Here is a 19281-nt window from a genome sequence, read left to right on the forward strand (position 1 = left end):
CATCTAATCTAAATGCCTCATTTTCCAAGTCACACAGATATGGCTAACAAATCTGGGATCTGTGGACAGAGCACTGGACTTGGAGTCAAGAAGACCTGGGTTTGAATACTGCCTTAGACTTTTATTAGCTTTGTGACACTGAGCACATCATTTAATTTCTCTTAGCTCTAGCTTCCTAATTTGTAAAATGGGGATAATAACAGCACTGACTTACTTAACTAACAGTGTTGTCGTGAAGATGAGGTAAGATAAAGTACTTTGCAATATCATCTGAAGAAAACAGAAATACTTAGCTTGCAGAAGGCCATTATTGTTGGAGGGGGCACATAATAGGGATCTTGAAGGTCCTATTCACCTAGAAAAGGAGTTAGATGCTGTTTGACCACACGGGCCATAGGGAACAATGGGTGGAAGTTGAAATGATGTGATTAGAAATGGTATAAGAAAAACAAAACTTCCTAATTGTGAGAGCTATCTAAAAATGTAACTGGATGATTTGAAGATGATAGGTTCTTCCTTACTGAAGGTTTTCAAACAAAGGCTGGATGAACACAATAGTGGATATTTTTTTTAGATGTCAGTTGGACTATACAGCTTCTGGATCCTTCTAATTCTGAGATTGTGTGATTCTTTTTCATGGGTTCCATTTCCTATCTCAAATTAAACCTATTAATTAACTCTTTTTTTTTTCAAAATAAATATCTTTCAATTCCAAAAGACTTAATTGTTGTTCTTTCTCCTATCAATATTAGGCAGAGATCAGGAGGGGGAGACAAACCAAGGTAACTTAAGACAAGAAACAGTAACAAAGGGATATCTGGGAAAAATTACTTACCTAGATACAACAATACCATTCACTTGGAGGAATTTAAATAGCTCCTGGGCTTTCTCTCTGTCCCTGAACTTCTCCTTGGCTGTCAAGGTATCATATGGCACTAAGAGAGGGTGACTGCCTCCACCTACGATAAATTAAGAGAACTATAATGCACTTTCTATCTCCCCTTTCATTTATGAGAAGTAACATACCTGATGCCCAATGTTATTTCCTCTGTACACTCTGTAAACTAGCCATACCTTTGTTTTCCAGTTCCATCTTTTTCTTTTTGGCCCAGATGTTGTGATAGTTCTCAGCCACAACCTCTACCATCCCCTGCCAAGAGAAAGCCATTGACAATGTGAATAGGTTGGTGGCAGAAAGAAAAATGAGCTCATCAATGACAGGCTATTTTTGGATAGATTAGGAAAGGAACATTAGTAAAAGCTTTTGGCTCATTGCTGAGTGTTTCCTATCATTACTTAGTCTATGCTTACGCACCTCATTAGTTATATAGTATCACCAAAACATCTAATCCTGTTTTTCTATTTTTTAACTTATTAGTCTGTTAGGGGGATATGTGAAAAAAAATAAACATTTCAATTTGAAGCTACAAATCAGCAGTATGTCATTTTAGAATAGTATTTCAGAATCTTAGGGCTGGGAAAATCCTTGAAAAGGTCATCATATCTATTCCTGTTCATATGGTAATCAGACTGGGCATGAGGAATGAGGAATTTGGTCACTTGTATTTTCTGGTTTTGCTGTTTATGAGGGTAGGAAGAACATGAACTTATATTGGTCCAGTAGTTAGGAAAACAAACTATGGCTCTCTAGTTATCAAGGTAAGAAAACTAAAGACACCTATATTGGTGAGAGACTGGCATAAATAAAACTTTACAAATAAAATTCATTCACATAAGGACCATATCATTATAAAGGGAAAGTGGATATTGAGTCACATACAGATATCTAATCTAAAAATAAAATAGAATAAATTGAAATGGAATATCACTGGCCTTTTTGCCACAGCCTGCAATTGTCAAGGGAGTAAAAGGCAGAGGCTGAAATAGAAGTGAGGTGGAGAAATAGGAGTTATCAGAGATATTCCAAAGATCCAGGCTGTTTCATTCTCTCCCACTGCATTTTACATTCTTCTACCTGTGTCCTCTATGCTGATACGAAACAGGAATTTGTGAGGTGCCATAATGAAGGCTTAGTCAGTACACAATGGGTTTTGCAAAACTGAAGGAAGGCCGGTACAATGGAAAGTATGCTCGATTTGGACTCAGTATTCATAATTATCTGTATAACCTAGGGTGACTCATTATGTGCCTCAGTTTCCTCATCTGTAAAATGAGGGGGTTGGATTAGATGTCCTCTGAAAGCTAGAGCAAATGATTCAATGAGTCTAGAGAGGTGGACTTTGGGTGCACTTGTTTTTGAAGCACCAGCATGTGAATGAAGTTCACATACATAGACAATTGAATAGATAATAGCCAAACAGTGGAACTTCATGGATTAATTGCTATCTGTTTTTGTTTTTCACTTTAGCACTATACTTTTCTGTTCATTACTCTCTCTTTACCATGCTGCATTAGGCTGAACTGAACCCACAGCTCTTGCTGTACTGAATTGTCACACAGTATTAAAAGTTTCAAGAGGAACCCTAAGCCTTGAACTATCTGAAAATACTTTTCCCATGTCTCTACTCAATGCGATACATTCCTAATACTCTAGTGTTGGCATTTTAGACCAGTAGTTCTCAAAGTTTGTGGAGCCCTAGGGTTCCTGAGACCTTTTCAGGAGGTCTATGAGGTCAAAACTCTTTTCATAATAATACTAAAACATTATTTGCCTATTAAAGTACTCCTCCCTTTTCCAGCTACATATCTGTATAAGCATAGGTTTTCTTCATATACCTCAACCAAAACAGCATATCACAATAGACTGAATCTAGAAACATATCAGAATACAGCTGTTTTGTATTAAACCAGACATTAAAGAGATTTGCAAAAATATGTAAAACAATACCACTTTTCTCACTAATTTTTTGATTTTTAAAAATTAATTTTTCATTAATTGTGTTATTTATATAAAATATAAAAGGTTTTAAAAATTATTTTAAAATGAATAAATATTTTAAACATTTATCAGTTTAAATTTCTAATAGGGTAAATATCAATAAAATACAAACACTGACAGACCTTTTCATTTGTGGCAACATGTATTCTTTTCTTCAACCCTCAGGGGTAGGAAACCTTCATAATGTATCTTGTAGTGTGTATAACAGAAAAAGTAGTAGAATGGATATCAGGAAGTCTGAGTTCTAGTCCTGACTCTAAGACTGACCATCTTTATAATATTGGACAAATCCTTTTACCTTTCTGGGCCTCAGTTTTATCCCCTATAAAATGAGGGAGCTGGACTGGATGATCTTAAAGGTCCTTTCTAATGCTAATATTTTCTATATATAATATATATATATATATATAATATAATAAAATCTTAATTCTAAGATACACTGTCAAAGGTAAATTATACTGTTCTGAAGAATATGGACAGTGAAAACATTAGTACTGACCTGAACTTCCCTAGAAAGCACAACATTTGAAAGGTCAAGTGGAGAAGGATTGTAGCTGTTGCCCTAGAAAAAGCAAAATAAAATTACTTGATCTGACATATCTCCCTCATTTTTATTACCATTCCTGGCTTCTGCTATTTTTAGCTAGTACAGCAGCAAGTCTATTCTCTTTTCTATTTTGAGTAACTGGGGAAAATGAAGAATGTATACCTTGCGGGAAATATAAAAACTGAGTAGGGCTGGCAGCAAGGAGACCAAATGAAGGAAAAGAAGGTGGTAAGAATGACCAAGGGGTATTTGATTTCATCTTGAACCAGACTTGAGGACTTTATATGGAACTTCCCTGGATGTCCTAAGAAACTGAGAAATCCAGTGGTTGGACTATAAGAATCATGAAAATTTGTAAGACAGACAAAAGACAGAAGGGAAAGAGAAGGAGGAAAAGTAAAAGAGAGGGAGAGTAAGAGGTAGAGGCAGAGGGAGAGAGGTTAACTCTGCTCCTTCCAAGATGGAGAGTGGAGATGGTATTAACAGTCCTCAGGAATGCAAGCAACCCTGGAGATTTACATGTACTTTGAGACTAATAGTTGTTAATTTTCTAATCTTTATTTTGTTTACCCATTTAAAAAACAAAACTCCAATTTATAATATTATGAACTAACATTATGAATATTGCCTATAAGCAAGGAATCTTTCTTGCAATACTGAGTATTATGATACATGTTTTCTCAGATTTCCTTATGAGGCAAGAAAGTTAAGGGCATTTCCCAAATTGTACTTGAGTCTTCTGTGTCATGAGATACTTTCTGACATAAAGACTGCATAACAAAGATTTTTGTTCACTTGTGGGATGACCAGACTCATCCACCTAGTGCTACTCCTAAAGAAAGTCTCATGCCACACTATTCCAGAGTACTTATTTCCCCATAGGTTTAAAGAGTCTGGCTCTAAACAGCCCTGTCTTACTTGGTTGGCTTGGGAAATGCTGCGAAGCTTCTCATTTTCCCGCTGTTGTATGATCGCTTCACTTTCTCTGGTTCTGTCTACTGTCCAGCCCACAGCTAGCATGGTTTTCAGAGACTCTCTGGCAGGCCAGCGATAAATTTCCTTCTCCTAGAAACAAATTTAAATAAAATTGATTTGCAAAGAATAGATATTTTGATAACCTTTCAATTCCAAAGGGATGCAGTGTGGTGCCTATTGATTTAAATTATGTTATGAATTGTTAGTGAACAAGCTAGCTATTTCAGGGGCTAAAGCAAAGTCACTGGATAAAAAAATTAAATTCAAGACCCTCAAAAAGGTCTCTTGCCTTCAGTTTAAATGTGTCACGCCATTAAAAAGCATTTGGAGTTTTGTGAGGAAGGAGAAGGGCATGAGCAAGAGCAAAGGAAAGAAAATAACGATTGGTGTTTTAATTTAATTTAATTTAAGTGGAGGTAATATGAAAATGCCTTGGCAAGAACAGTTCTAATTTAGGTAGTTATCATATTCTCTTGACCTCAAAATTAGCTCTGGACCTCCTTGGGACTTGGCTTAAAATTAGAAAACATGCAATATACTAAGCATGAAGATAGGGCTACACATCCTATGAATGGAACAAGAATGCTTATTGAGAAAATGGTGCAGAATCAGAATCAGAAAGGAATTATGTAACATGCTTATCCACACAGTTCTTATATAAACATACTTGGAAACATCATCCTTTTTTCATACTGCTTGGAAACTTTCCTTGTTTTCCCTCTTCTTGTCCTTTGTGTTCTCAGAAATAATTTTTACTTGAGAAGGATTAAGCAGCTTCCTAATTCCCCTTGGGGTTTACCTCCTTTCCCCTAATTAGAATCACTCATAGTTTATTTGCAAAAGGTTTTTGCAAAAGAGAATAAACTTTTCTCTGGTCCCTATATGTTAAATAACACCTCTTCTATGGATTTTAAGAAGCTAGAGAGTACAACATGAGATTGCATTCTGGGAATTAAATCCTGGGTGTGGGGCAGAGAAGGAGAAGTTGCTCACAGATAGGAAACAAGAAGAATTTATTTTATCATAAAAAAATCTCTAAATTTTATGTGAATCCTCTGTTGGCTCTCCTATGGCTGACTGAGGAAACTTCTCTAAGGATGGAAAAAACACTGTGTACACAGTGAGATATTTTTCTCTTCCATTGTTTCTTACCTTTTCAGTTAATGTTTTAAAAGGTCTTATTAATGGATGTGTCTTCACATTTTCATCCAGAGAGATACCATATTTCCATCCATTCTGACTCTGTCAGGGGGAAAGTTTTTCAGTTTAAATAGCATTTCTTGGGTATTAAACATCTCTACTTGTGATCCAACTGATTGTCTCCTATTTAGCTAAATAAATGAGCCAAGTGCAAAGAAAGGACTACGCCAAATATGTCTGCAAATCCCTTGGAAATTCTATCCTCAATCCTTAAACCTTTAGACTTCTTCTGAATTACAAATTCCATTTCCTTTAATTCCTATTTTATGTGGTTGTCCTCTTTAGATACATACTTGCATTCTAGGTCTATATAAACTAGGAACAAACGGCCTGTGCACAATGCTTCCCAAAGGCTTGAAAGATATGCTAAGATATGAGCAGTTTCTCAAGGGCCACATGCCATGATGAAAACTTGAGCAAAACTGGAGAGACCTGGGTTTAAGATAATTCCAGTCCTCTTACAGACATATATTGCCACATGGCAGGATGCTCAACTCAAATTCTCCTACTGATTATGTGTTAATCTTTTGACTTAGAAAAAGCTGAGGACAGACAGGTAACTCACCATTTAGTTCTCACCAACATATAAGATAGCATTCTAAGTTTAAGGACTGGATTTTCAGTCTTTAGTATGCCCCAATGAAGCAAACTACCCACCTCCAAAGTCTAAACATTTACTACTCATTTTAACTTGGTATTGACTCAACATTCAGGGACAGACAACACTAACCAGTGTGAGGACTATCTGTATGGTCAATGATAGCTCTAGTGACCAATTAGTTGAATAAGAATAATAATAATAAAACAGCTCCGCTAAAGGACAATCCCTCATTCACAGTCCAGGGAGGGAGGCAGGGTAAGGATCAAGAGAAAAGTAAGAGAATGCTAACTAGAATGAGGTACAGCAGGGAATGCTTGCCCTATATTTAAACACTGGCCAATAGGGTTCTGTTTGGGTTAACACACTGGCAAATATGATGAAATTTCCCCTATTAACCTAAGAAATAGATGGGGCAGCAAAGGCCTTACAGGCAGGCCCTACATTAGACAATTTTGAACACATTAACACTGAAGACAATAGAGCAAGTGGTGCTCCTTTGTATTCTGGTACAACAAGAATGTAAGAGCTGTCATCAAATCCAAATACCAATATCCCACCTGCTGGAAATACTTTAGTGGAGATGGGGCTAACCACAAAAACAAGCAAATTAATTAATATGAAATGGACTGGAGACTGGATTACTTTCAATATGTATCACTGCTATATCATGACATGGAAACAGATGACATTAATCATAGGTAAGGGTTTCATGCTGTTTTTGTCAATGACGCCTTTAATGCCAAATTAAACAACTTATTGCTGACTAGCAGTGGCAACAATAACAACAAACAACCCTTCATTCCTAAGCCTAGAAAGATTAAATAAGAGATGAAATGAGGAGGTATTAAAGTCTGAAGAGAGCATACTAAAGACTTCACTAAATGCAAAATCTAGAAATTATACCTAATACTAAAACTGATTATAAGCAGCACTAATATGGCAAATGATACTCTCTAGCACAGGGCCACAAACCAAGGAAAACAAGATCCCTTCCATCCATGTACCCAATTGTCTTTCTCTTAGATCCCTCCTCAGTGAAGCATATAAGGATTTGTTGTCCTGTTTCAGTGGGGACTGCCTCAAAACTTTTCCCAGCGCTCTAATATCCCCTGAGGACAAGATTTAATTCATCTCCTGCCCCTCAGGGCTTTCTCCAGGGAGAACAAGGCCTTCTGACCTCCTGACCATGCTTCTAGCCCACTGGTTGTACCTCCCTAGTGAGAAAGGCCTTGTGTGGTCTCACGGGACAAAATCTCACTATTTGTCACCACATTGTGAACCTCAAGGGAAAATCTGCGCCGTCTGATTTCAAGTCTTCCTCAACAGACCCCTCTCCAACCACTTACACCCTTACTCTACTCATCGCTCAATGGATAGCAAATTCCCATAAACTGATACTTGCTCCATTCCAAAGATTCTGAACCCCAGGCTGATGATGCACAAACCCTGTTGTTTACCTTCAACTTATTGCTCCCTTGTGCCTATCCTCCTCTACCCTATCCCCATAAGATCCCATCCCATATGTACTACCCTTCCCCCCTCCCCCACTGTGCTCACTCCACAATGAATACACTTCTTTTCATCTTAAATCTCTTCCTTTTTCATTCCTTCTAGAATCTGCTCACTGGAGACCTGGCTACCTCCTGCCGACACCACTTTCCTTTCCACCGCTCCAGTATTTCTTACTTTTTCTCTCATATTACACTCCCCTCCTCCTTCCCACTCCCACCATCAAGTACAAGATTACAGTGGGGATAACTGAAATGCTCCTTGCTCTCCACTGCCATTGTTAGAATCTTTCTCTATCACCTTCACTAAACAGCCTCTCCTCCTGTTTATCACCCAATCAAAATCTTGGTGGTTGTACTATACAAACCTTCAGAGCATTCTCCTTCATTTCTCACAGAATTTAGTGCTTCGCTAACAGTCTTTCTCTCTTTCCTATCTCCTGACCTCATATTAGGATACTTCAAAATACATGTCGACACTCCACCAAATACCTTAATTTCCTATCTACTCAATTCCCACGACCTATTTCTCCACTCTACCTTAGCTCCACACAGAGATGGTTCTACCTTTGATCTGGCCATTACCCACAAGTATTCCACTTGCTTGTTCACAAAATAGGAGCAGCTAGGTGGCACAGTGGATAGATTATCGGGACTGCAGTCAGAAAGGCCTGAGTTCAAATCCAGCCTCAGAAACTTACTAGTTGTGTGACACTGGGCAGCTCACTTAACCTCTGTTTGCCTTAGTTTCCTAAACTGTAAAATGGGGATAATAATAGCATCTACCACCCAGGGTTGTTGTAAGGATCAAATGAGATAATAATTGTAAAGTGCTTAGCACAATGCCTGGCACATAGTGGACCCTATATAAATGTTATCTGTTGTTATTAAACTTTGAAATTCCCTCATGATCATATTCTTTTGTCCTTCCATCTTTTCCCTATATTTTATGACTGCTTTGTTCTATGTCCTCACTGTGACCTTCATTATCTGCATCCCTTGGTTCTTTGCCAGGCCATTGTACCTGCACTGGCTAAACTCTTCTTTCCCTATGTCAACCTCTCCATGAGTAATTCAACACTAAGCTATTCTTTATTCTCAAGTCCCTTGCACTCTTATTCTGTAGTTGATGATAGCCTTGCAAAGCCGTGACCCTGGATTACTCCCTTGATTGACCTCCTCTGCATTCACATGCTGCTGAATGGAACTGGAGAAAATCATGAAATTCTACTAATTGGGTCACTATAAATTTATTTTATTTAATCTCAATAATACCCTTACTACAGCAAGCAGTCTATTCCCACTATACCATTCCCTACACTGGCTGTTCCATACTTTGTCTTTCTACAAGACTTCCATGGCATAACCTTCCTCTGTTTTTTTAGCTGAGGACTTTGCTTCATAAATACAGGAGGCCATTTGTTGATAATTCTCCCTTCTTCCCTCCTTATTTCAGATCATTCATAGAACTTGCCATACTATATACCCTTCATTCTGATCTTGGATGAGGTGGCACTTTTCCTAGCTAAAGCAAATGTTTCTACAAGCATCCTTGATCCTACCCTCCAGTGTTGTAAATACAGTAAAATTTGTAAATAGTAAATTGACTCCACTCTCAGCCCTACTTTCATTAATCTTCAATCTTTCCCTATTTCTTGTTTCCCTATTGTCTACAAACATGTCCATGTCCTTGTAATCCTTTAAAAAAACCCTCATTTGATCCTACCATCCCTGTTAGTTATTATTCTGTATCTTTCCTCTCCCTTAACTCCTTGAGAAAGTTATCTACATTAGGTACTTTCACTTCCTCTCCCCTAATTTTCTTCTAAATCCTCTGTAAATTGTCTTTCAAACCTGTTCCTATGATCATGAACTAAAACTGCCCCCTTTAGAAAGTTGCCAGTAATCTTTGAACTAATGTTTTTTTTTTGGGGGGGGCAATCCTGATGGTTCTTGGTCTTTCTGTAGCAGATAACATGGACACCTTTTCTTCTAGATGTTCTCTCAATAAGTTTTTGTGACACTGCTCTCTTCTGGCTATTTTCCTGACTGCTCTAAGTATCCTTTATTGTTTCTTCATCTGTGTCATCCCCATTAACTTGGTGCCCCCAAAGGCTGTGTTCTAGATGATTTTCTCTTCTCTTTCTATACTATCTTATTCAGTGATTGCATCAACAACTATGGATTAATTTACGATCTTTATGCAGATGATACCCAGATCTACTCTTACATAAATTGTCTTTTTAACATCTCAAACTGGGTGTCTCATAGGCATTTCAAACTCAACATATCTAAATCAGAACTCATGTTCCCCCTCAAATGCTCCGTGAACTCCCTTAATACTGTCAAGGGCACCACCAGCATGCCAGTCACTGAGGCTCACAACCTCACCATCATCCTTGACTCTCTCATTCACTACACGTATTCAATCCTTTGCCAAATCTTGTTGGCAAAGGTGTCTACAACATCTCTTGTACATGCCCTATTCTCTCCAGTCAAACAAGTGAACTCTAGTTCATTGTCTCTAACCTAACTGAAACAGCCTTCTGATTGGTCTCCTTGACTCCAGTCTCTCCCTATTCCAATCTATACTCAATTCAATTGAAAATGTCTTAAAGTACATGTCTGATGGCTTTACCCCACTATCACATCTCCCATGAGTTCTAGTAGCTCACTGTTATCACCAGAATCAGATATAAACTCCATTGTTTGCTATTTAAAATTTTACACAACCTGACCCCTTTCTACCTTTCTAATCATCTTACCTTGCACTCTTGTTCATATATTCTATACTCTAGTAGTACTAGGCCATCTTGCAATTTCTTAAATTCTTAATAATGTATCTCTTACATGCATGCTTTTTCTTTTTCTTTTAGGCAACTGGGGTTAAGTGACCTGCCCAGGGTCACACAGCTAGTAAATGTCAAGTGTTTGGTCTGAGGCCAGATTTAAACTCAGGTCTTCCTGACTTCAGGGCCGGTGTGCTATCCACTGTGCCACCCAGCTGCCCCAATGTATGCGTTTTCATTAGTCCCCCATGACTGGAAATGATCCAATTCCTCACCTCCACCTCTTAGTTTCCCTGATGGCCTATGCATTAATTATTATTATTTTTTTGGATGTGAAGAAGCACTTCAGAGTTTCTTTAATACGCTTCTCTTTAATTATTAGTGTTTTGGAGTTGCTTTTTTTTTTATACGGCTGTTTAATAACAGCTTGGATATTTTCCTTTGAGAACTTCATGTCTTTGATGATTCATCAACCAGGGAACGGTTTCTCTTCTTCAAAATTTCAACCAATTGTTTATATATATTGGAAATTAGATCTTTATCAGAGAAATTTGCTGCAGAGATTTTTTTTCCTCAGTAACTTTCACTTCTAATTTTAGTTGCATTATCTTTTCTGTAAAAAAATTTTAATTTCATACAATCAGAATTGTCCATTTCATCCTCCCTGATTCTCTTTATCTTTTTCTCTTCACAAAATCTTCCCCTATGCACAGATCTGGGAGGAAATTTCTTCCTCTAATTTGTTTATGATATGATTTTTTACATATGTCATGTAAGCATTTGGAGTTAATATTAGTGAATGTATGAGGTGTTTGTCTAAACCTAACTTCTTCCAAATTGCTTTCTTGTTTATTTTTTAAAAATTTAATCTCTAGTAGTTATCTCAGTAAATGAGGACTTAGGGATTATAAAACACTAGACTGCCAGGTTTGTTTGTTTCTGGATGTTTATACCTAATCTGTTCCACTGATTGATCTCTATTTTTCAACCAATATTTAATAATTTTGGTGAGTCTTGCTTTGTAGTATAGTTTGATATTTGCTACTTTTTTACTTTTTTTCATATTTTCTCTGTCATGTGCCAGTTACTGCGCTAAGCACTTTTACAAATATTATCTAATTTGATCTGCAAAACAACCCTGTGAACCTTTCAGTATAGATACCAGAACTTTGGTACATTTTGGCATAATACAGATGCCTTTTATTTCCTTGAATCCCATCTATTTTTGCTGTTGCTTTGTCAAATGACTGCTAATCCTTATTTTTTTAAATTCAGCGATGGCATAATAGATTTTGCTCTAGCCCCCTTTTTAATCTAGTGTGAACCTTTATCTTTCAATTCTGTTTCTTTGAAACTATATAATGTTGAATTCTGTTTCTGGTCCATTCTGTTATTCTCTTCTATTTTATGGGTGTACTTACCCATTCACATTTATAGTCATGACCATTACTTATATATTTCTCTCTATCCTTTTCTCTTATATTTTTCCATTTCTTTGCTTCCCTACTCCCTCACTTCTAAGAGATCTTGGCAGTTTTCTTTCACAATTTCTTGAAATGTGATATCCAGGATTTGCATATTTCTAGGCCTTTGTTGGTCTTGTTTTATATTCTCTAAGGTCCTGCTGCTGCTTTCTCTAGGTACTGAGCGCTGTATTCTTCAAGGATCTCAGGAGGCATCTTGGGGCAGGGACCTGATGATATTCAAAAAACATGTTGCTTTAGGTAATCCAGCGATTCTTAAGTTATACCTCTTGATCTGTTTTCTAGGGCTGTTGGTTTGGGAATTAAATATGCATTTTTCAGTCTTTTGAATTACTTTTAATATTTCTGATTTTTTCTAATTCTAATTTTCAAGCAATCTGGTACTTAGGTAAAGTTCTGTGTTCCATTGTGCTAAGCTATTCATTTTCTATTCAAGTCTCTCCTTCAAAGATTTAACAATTCTTTCAACTAGGGTTCTCATTTCATTTGTAATATCATTTTAGCTTTTTAAACAATTCTTGGTTTCTTCATGATATTCTAGTTGACACTATGGCCAAACTCTGTTTTCCTTTGCGACTTTCTTTGTAGGTAGTTCTTCAGAGTTAGCTTCTTGGACATCCCTTTTACTTTAACAGTTTTTTATGGTAGAAGTCTTTTTTGTTTTGTTTTGTTTACTTCAGAACTTTAACAGTTCTTTATGGTAGAAGTCTTTTTTGTTTTGTTTTGTTTACTCATTCTTTCACCTTACTCCCCAAATTGGGATTTTGTTTTAGGACCAGGATTTGCATATTTCTAGGCCTTTGTTGGTCTTGTTTTATATTCTCTAAGGTCCTGCTGCTGCTTTCTCTAGGTACTGAGCGCTGTATTCTTCAAGGATCTCAGGAGGCATCTTGGGGCAGGGACCTGATGATATTCAGTGAACTCTAATTGGTCTTATATAGGGAGAGTCTGATCATTGTCTTCCCAGGGTTGAGCTTTGTAAGTTCCCAAAACTGGTGCATTTCTGGGCAACACAACTGCAAACCTGTTCCTAGTTGAAGCTATAGAAAACTGCTGATGGCCCTAGCCCTTGGCAAACTATCTGGAAGGCTGACAGTTCAGAGAAACAGAACCATAGGCTGCTGTGTGGTCTGGCCTGGCCTCTGGGTTGTAGGTTTCAGATGGATAGACAACCTCACTCCAAGGTCATAGTCATGTACTTACTTTCTTCTCCTCCTCCTCCTTGCCTGTACATAGGCTCAAGCCTGGCCTAAGCTGTATTTGCTGGATAGGTTACTATTCAATAAACAGAATGTGCTGAAACTGCTCCATTATCACAGACTGAACTATTGTCCATGATCTCTTGGATATAACACTGATCCATAAAAACTTAAATACAACATTTTAAATACATGTCATCATACCAAATATTTATAGTCTCTAATACATGGAAAGAAAAGCTTACAGAACAGAGAACTCTCAAAGAAGATAAAAATCATAGTGGAACAGGATGAAATACATATTTCTGTTGTCTTGTCTGTTCCTGGATCGGTACTGAGGATGCTTTTAATGGGCCTACAGAAGATGAGCCAATATCCTCATACTGTTATTTGATTTAAAAAAACCCCAATTATTTTATCTACCTGTGCAATAGCCTGCAGGATAATAATATAAAAGAATAATGGATGGTAACAAATTGTTTCAGGATTGTTTCTATCTAAATGCCACTGAAAGAGATAAGAAGAAAGAGGAGATGATGATGACAATGAGGATGACATGTGGTGAATCATATTGCTTTGTTTGTAGAAAGAGGGAATTATGATGGAAAGTCAGGACCAAGTTAGTTCCACCAGAAAACACAGAAAGGTCATTCTTAGGAAGCCTGGATTTAGTGATCAACATAGATTTTGCAAGGAACTGTTGAAGACTATACTATATACTATATATATGCTATATATACTATATATATAGTATATAGTATATACCATATACTACATAGTATAAGACTATACTATATACATCATTCAACTGCAAATTTAGCACCTTTTAAATACTTAGAGTAAAACACAACCTAATGAGTATAACTAACCGTAGAAACTTGTTATGATTATTGAGATAATAATAAAAACAATAACAAATGACATTTATGTAGTATTTTCAGCATGGAGAAGCTTATAGAAAGCTAGACCTAGAGTCAGGAAGATCTGAGTTCCAGTACATTCTTCCACATGTATTGTCTCTGTGATTCTACACAAGCCACCTAACTTCTCAGTACTCAAAAAAACTCTCTAGGGTATAAAAAACTATAGAGAATGTGTCGATCTGCACTGTTAAAGAGAGTCTTTAACCAGGAGCTCCCTACCCCAACGAAATTACATTTCAGGAAAAAAAATAGATGTACATATTTGTATGCATATGTACTTATATTTAAAATGATTTATAGATATTATTTCATTGAATCATCACATTCACCCTCTGAAATAAATACTATATGTCTTATTATGTCCCTTTTCTAGATAAGGAAATAGGTTGATAGAGGGTAAGTAATTTGCCCAGGCTCACACATCTAATGTATGAGGTGGAATTCAAACTTAGGCCTTCTTGATCAGAGATATGACAGTACTTAATTTATAGCACCACATTGTCTCTCAGTAATGACAACTAAAAGAACTAGCACAGCTGCTGTACTGGAAAAGAACAGGGCTAGGTAATGCCTTGAATAATATAGAACTTTTAGGATTTGTTTTTCCTCTTTGTGATCCAGTTTCTTCCATTTAAAAGTAAGGATAATATTTCTTGATCCCTCCTGAGTTCACAAAAATATCAAATGAGAAAATGTGAAGGCATTTAGGAAATAAATATGTTCTAGAAATAACAAAGTGTTAGTCTATCATCATTATCTTTCTTATTGCTAATATTAGCCCCAAATAGGAAAGTAGAGAGGGGATGTACATAAAGGGATGAACAAAATTGAGAGTACTTTAGAATAGTTAAGACTTAAACGTGATTTTAGCCCCAAATTATACCCAGTTAGCTTCTATTGTCTTCATGTGAAAATAGATTAATTGTTCTGGGCCACGTAGCCCACATTTTCAAACAGATGGTCCATTAGAATTTTGGATTACTTTGGCTCAACTCCTAGGGTATAGCTTTTATTCTTTAACAGCTGATAAAACAGTTAAACTTACTAAGCATACAATCAGTTAAGGAATTTTAAATGCTAGATGGAATAACTGAATTAAAAAATATTTTATTTGTTTTAATCAGTCAGTATCCACCTCTTTGCCCTCCCATTCCATTCAGTTGAGAACACAAGAAAAAAATCCATTATGAACAAGTATAGTCAATCGAAACAAATTTCTAAAAAAAAAAAATTCTCTCATTTTGAGTCCTTCGCCTTTCTATCTAGAGGTGCATAGCACATTTCATCATTAGTCCTTTGGAATCTTAGTTAGTCATTACTCTAATAAGAATTCACCACAATGTTATTCTATCACACTGATGTACCATAGTTTGTTAATATATTCCCCAATTTACGGGCACTTCCTAAGAATCTCATCCTTTGCCACTTCAAAAAGAATTATAAATATTTTTGTACATTCTTAGTTTGTTTTGCTCAGGACTAATCTCTCCCTTAACATATACTTCCCCCTCCATTCCCTCCTATTTCCCTGTTGAGTGAAACATATTTCTGTACTAAATTGTGAATGTAAGTATTCTTCCTCCTTTTGACCAGTTCATAAGAGAGTGAGGTTCAAGTATCAGTTGCCTCACTCCATCCCCTCCTCCTTGTTTTGATAGATATCTCCTTGTGTTCTCTGATTATGTCAGACAATTTTTCCTAACCTTCTTTCCTTTGCCTTGCTTCTCAATATAATCCTCTTCTCCTTTCTTTCCATTCTTTTCTTAAGATCATCAAAACAGAACCTAGGCTTTATCTATCTGAATTTCCTCTATGAACTTTGCTGATAATACAGAGTTCAGAGAAGACATAAGTTATTACTCCCCATATTTGAATGTAAGTACTTCATAGTTGTTTAGTCCTTTATCATTGTTCATTCATGTTTACCTTTTTTTAATGTTTTTCTTCACTTTGGTTTTTAACTTAGAAATTTCTCTGTAGCTATGGTCTTTTCATCAGGAATATCTGGAAATCTCCTCCTCCGCATCCCCATAGTATAATACTCAGTTTTGCTTGGTAAGTTATTCTTAGCTGCTATTTTACATTAGTGGCTGCTAAATCATGTGATCTTGATTGTATCTCCTCAGTACTCGAATTCTTTCTTTCTGGCTGCTTGCAGCATTTTTTCTTTTATCTGGAAGCTCTAGAATTTGGCTATATGTTCCTGGAAGTTTTCATTTTGGGTGTTCTTTCAGGAAGAGACAAATGGATTCCTTCTATTTCTATTTTGCCCTCTGGTTCTAAAATCTCTGAGTAGTTTTCTTTGAAGATTTCTTGAAATATGAAGTACGCTCTTATATATTATGGTGTTTAGATAGTCAATGATTCTGAAATTTTTTCTCCTTAATCTATTTTCCAGATTAGTTGTTTTTGTTATAATTTACATTTTCTTCTCTTTCTCTCTTTCTCTTTTTAGCCTTTTGCCTTTGTTTTAATATCCCTTTTGCATTTGTTATGAGCATCTGTACCACCATAATAGCTCATTATGATGGGGTTATTTTTTTGTTTGTACATACTTCCAGCCTACTTCATGACTTAGAATTTATATTACTATTGAGCTCTGCTACACTTCTGAACAGTTCTGGACTGGTCTTCTTGTTGATTTCTTGGGGTACAGAATGTTGTGTTATTTGAGGAGCTCAGAGACAGGCTGGGGATCTTTAAACCCTGTGTGTTCCCAAAGTGGTCTGATCCTACAAATGTTGATTGCCACTCCCTTCCCTGACTCCACCCTGGTTCAAGCTCCACAAATTCCTGATCAGAGTTTGGATCGGAACAAGAGTAAACTGCTGCTGGACTGACTGCCCCATCAACAAGCTGGGAAGTTCTCTTGGGTTCAGAGTGGCACAATTATAGGCTTTCCTTTGGTCTGGGATTCCTGCCTTGTTTATTACTTTGCATGCTGGACTAGATACTAGAAGGGTGACCCTGCTCTGAGTTGGAGTCTAAGCCACACCACTACTGGTACTAGTTTCTGAACTTCTTGCTTAATACACTGCCCAGGGCCTTCCTGACCAGAAATACCACTCTTCCACTCAAGTCCTTTTTTTGAGTCCACCTTGAATCTGTAACTCAGAACTGGCAACAACAAAGCTGTCAGTTGGCATTTGTCCCCATCACAGTGCCCTTGTATGGGACTAGGAGTATCCTGTGAGGATTCTGAACCTCTGCTATACAGCCTCTCCTTGGACCCTGCAGAGAGAAGTGAGTTCTCTCCCTTCTCTACAGGTCTCCCTTTCTGTCTCTCTTTGTCAAGTTCAAGCCTGTATGGACAAATGACTTACTGTGACTTTTCCTGGACTTCCCCATAAGGATTCAGTCTGGTGCATTTTCTGGATGTTTGAACACATACATAGAGTGATGCTCATACCCATCAGCCATCTTGGCTCCTCTTCAATGACTCACTTTTTAAAGGAGAGTCTAGAAGCATGATCATGGACCACAACATAGTAACTATTATGGTTGGATCAGTATTCTTGCCCAGAATAAAACTTTCTGGATTAGCAACAGCCTTCTATGTTGTCCCTCTGCTATATATATTTTTTTCATTCTGCAAACCATTCTTCATGGAGCTGACAAAATTATATTCCCAAAGCACAGTTATGGCCATGTCGCTCACCTCAATAATCTTAGGTTGCCTCTAGTGTTAAATATAACCTCTTCTGTTTGTAGGTAAAGCATTTTATTATCTGGCTCCAGTGCACCTTTCCAGGCTTATTACACATTACTCTCCTTCATTCACTTCACATTTCAGACAAACTGGCCTTCTTGCTGTTTCTTATATATGCCATTCTATTTCTTGTCTCTGGGTCTTTGCATAATCTGTCCTCCACACGTATAATATCTTCCATCTCTGCCTCTCAGAATCCCTAGCTTCTTTCGAAACTCAGTTGAAGTGTCACCTCTACGAACCCTTTCCCAGCTTACCCAGGTACTAATGCCTCCTCCCAAAATCACCCTGGATAGTTTGTTTAAATGGAGAGACAGAGAGAGATAGAGAGAAAGAGAGGTTGTTTACCCAGACAGAAGTGACTTTCATTTCTGTCTTATGCACCCATACCCAGCAAAATATCCGGCACACAGTAGGCAATTAATAAATACTTGTTGAGTGATTGGTTTTAGTCTAAAACCAAAGGAAGTAACTTTCACTTCTACTTCCTTTCCCTCTTACTCCAAATCCATACCAAGCATGCATATGCAAATTCTATACTCTGATGCTAAGAAAAAATTTAACATTTCTAGAAATGAGCATTTCCTTGACTGGTATAAAAAACAGTGCAGCAGCAGCAGCTGCTGCCTCCTCTTCCACTGACCTCCGCAAACCTCAGGAAATTACTGCTCTCAAATAATGAATATTCTTGGAATGGTAAGTCTGTCTCTTAGATAAATTGGGCAGATTTCCAAGATTCAACCCTTTAATGTTCTTTGGCTCTTCTTTTCCTGACAATTGTTAGTTGGATGATAATCCCTACCTTGTCACAGGCCCATTTGTCATGTGAATGTTCAGCATACTTGGTGACCACATATTCCAATTTTTCAGGAAGAGAAAAGCTGAGAGAGAAAGGGAAAGAAAAATGTGCCATCACATCACCAGGCACAACTGGAGAAAGTAGAAGCAATTCGGAACTGTCAGAATGTTTCCTATTTAGGTAGAAACAGGGAGCTGGAGTTAATAATACTGTGACTGAGGGGCAGCTAGATGGTGCAGTGGATAGAACACCGACCCTGAAGTCAGGAGGACCTGAGTTCAAATCCGGCCTCAGACCAAACACTTGACACTTACTAGCTGTGTGACTAGCAAGTCACTTAACCCCAATTGCCTAAAAAAACCCCCCCCAAAAACCAAAAAACCAGACCAATAATACTGTGACCATTCATATAATTTAGCAGAGTTCCCAAACATAATAGCAATTAGCAACATTGCCCAGCGGCTTCCTATGTACCAAGGTATGAGTACAGCACAAAAAGGGAATGCCAAAGAATTAGATACAAATTCACCTTTATTTTCACTGAGTTTGTTGATAAAGGAGCTGTGCTTGGTGAAATCTATTTAGCTTTAATCAAGAGTGTTGTTTTGTAAAGATGGTGTTCAGAAGTAATGCTCAACTCCTATCTGA

The 19281-nt window shown here is 37.2% G+C and overlaps 1 protein-coding gene across 1 annotated transcript in view; it reads right to left on the bottom strand.

Moving 5' to 3' along the window:
- RYR3 (ryanodine receptor 3) overlaps positions 1-19281 on the bottom strand; it is a 731065-nt gene that overhangs the window by 146441 nt on the left and 565343 nt on the right. The window contains exons 52-57 of the mRNA XM_078151313.1: positions 18637-18715; positions 5574-5663; positions 4365-4511; positions 3399-3461; positions 1075-1150; positions 836-959 (exon numbers count right to left, since the gene is read on the bottom strand). Of these exons, the coding sequence (XP_078007439.1) occupies positions 836-959; positions 1075-1150; positions 3399-3461; positions 4365-4511; positions 5574-5663; positions 18637-18715 (579 nt within the window). The remainder of the gene's footprint in view (positions 1-835; positions 960-1074; positions 1151-3398; positions 3462-4364; positions 4512-5573; positions 5664-18636; positions 18716-19281) is intronic.

The sequence above is a fragment of the Phascolarctos cinereus genome, unplaced genomic scaffold (assembly GCF_003287225.1).
Source record: "Phascolarctos cinereus isolate Bilbo 61053 unplaced genomic scaffold, phaCin_HiC Scaffold_3;HRSCAF=262, whole genome shotgun sequence".
NCBI classification, from domain to species: domain Eukaryota; kingdom Metazoa; phylum Chordata; class Mammalia; order Diprotodontia; family Phascolarctidae; genus Phascolarctos; species Phascolarctos cinereus.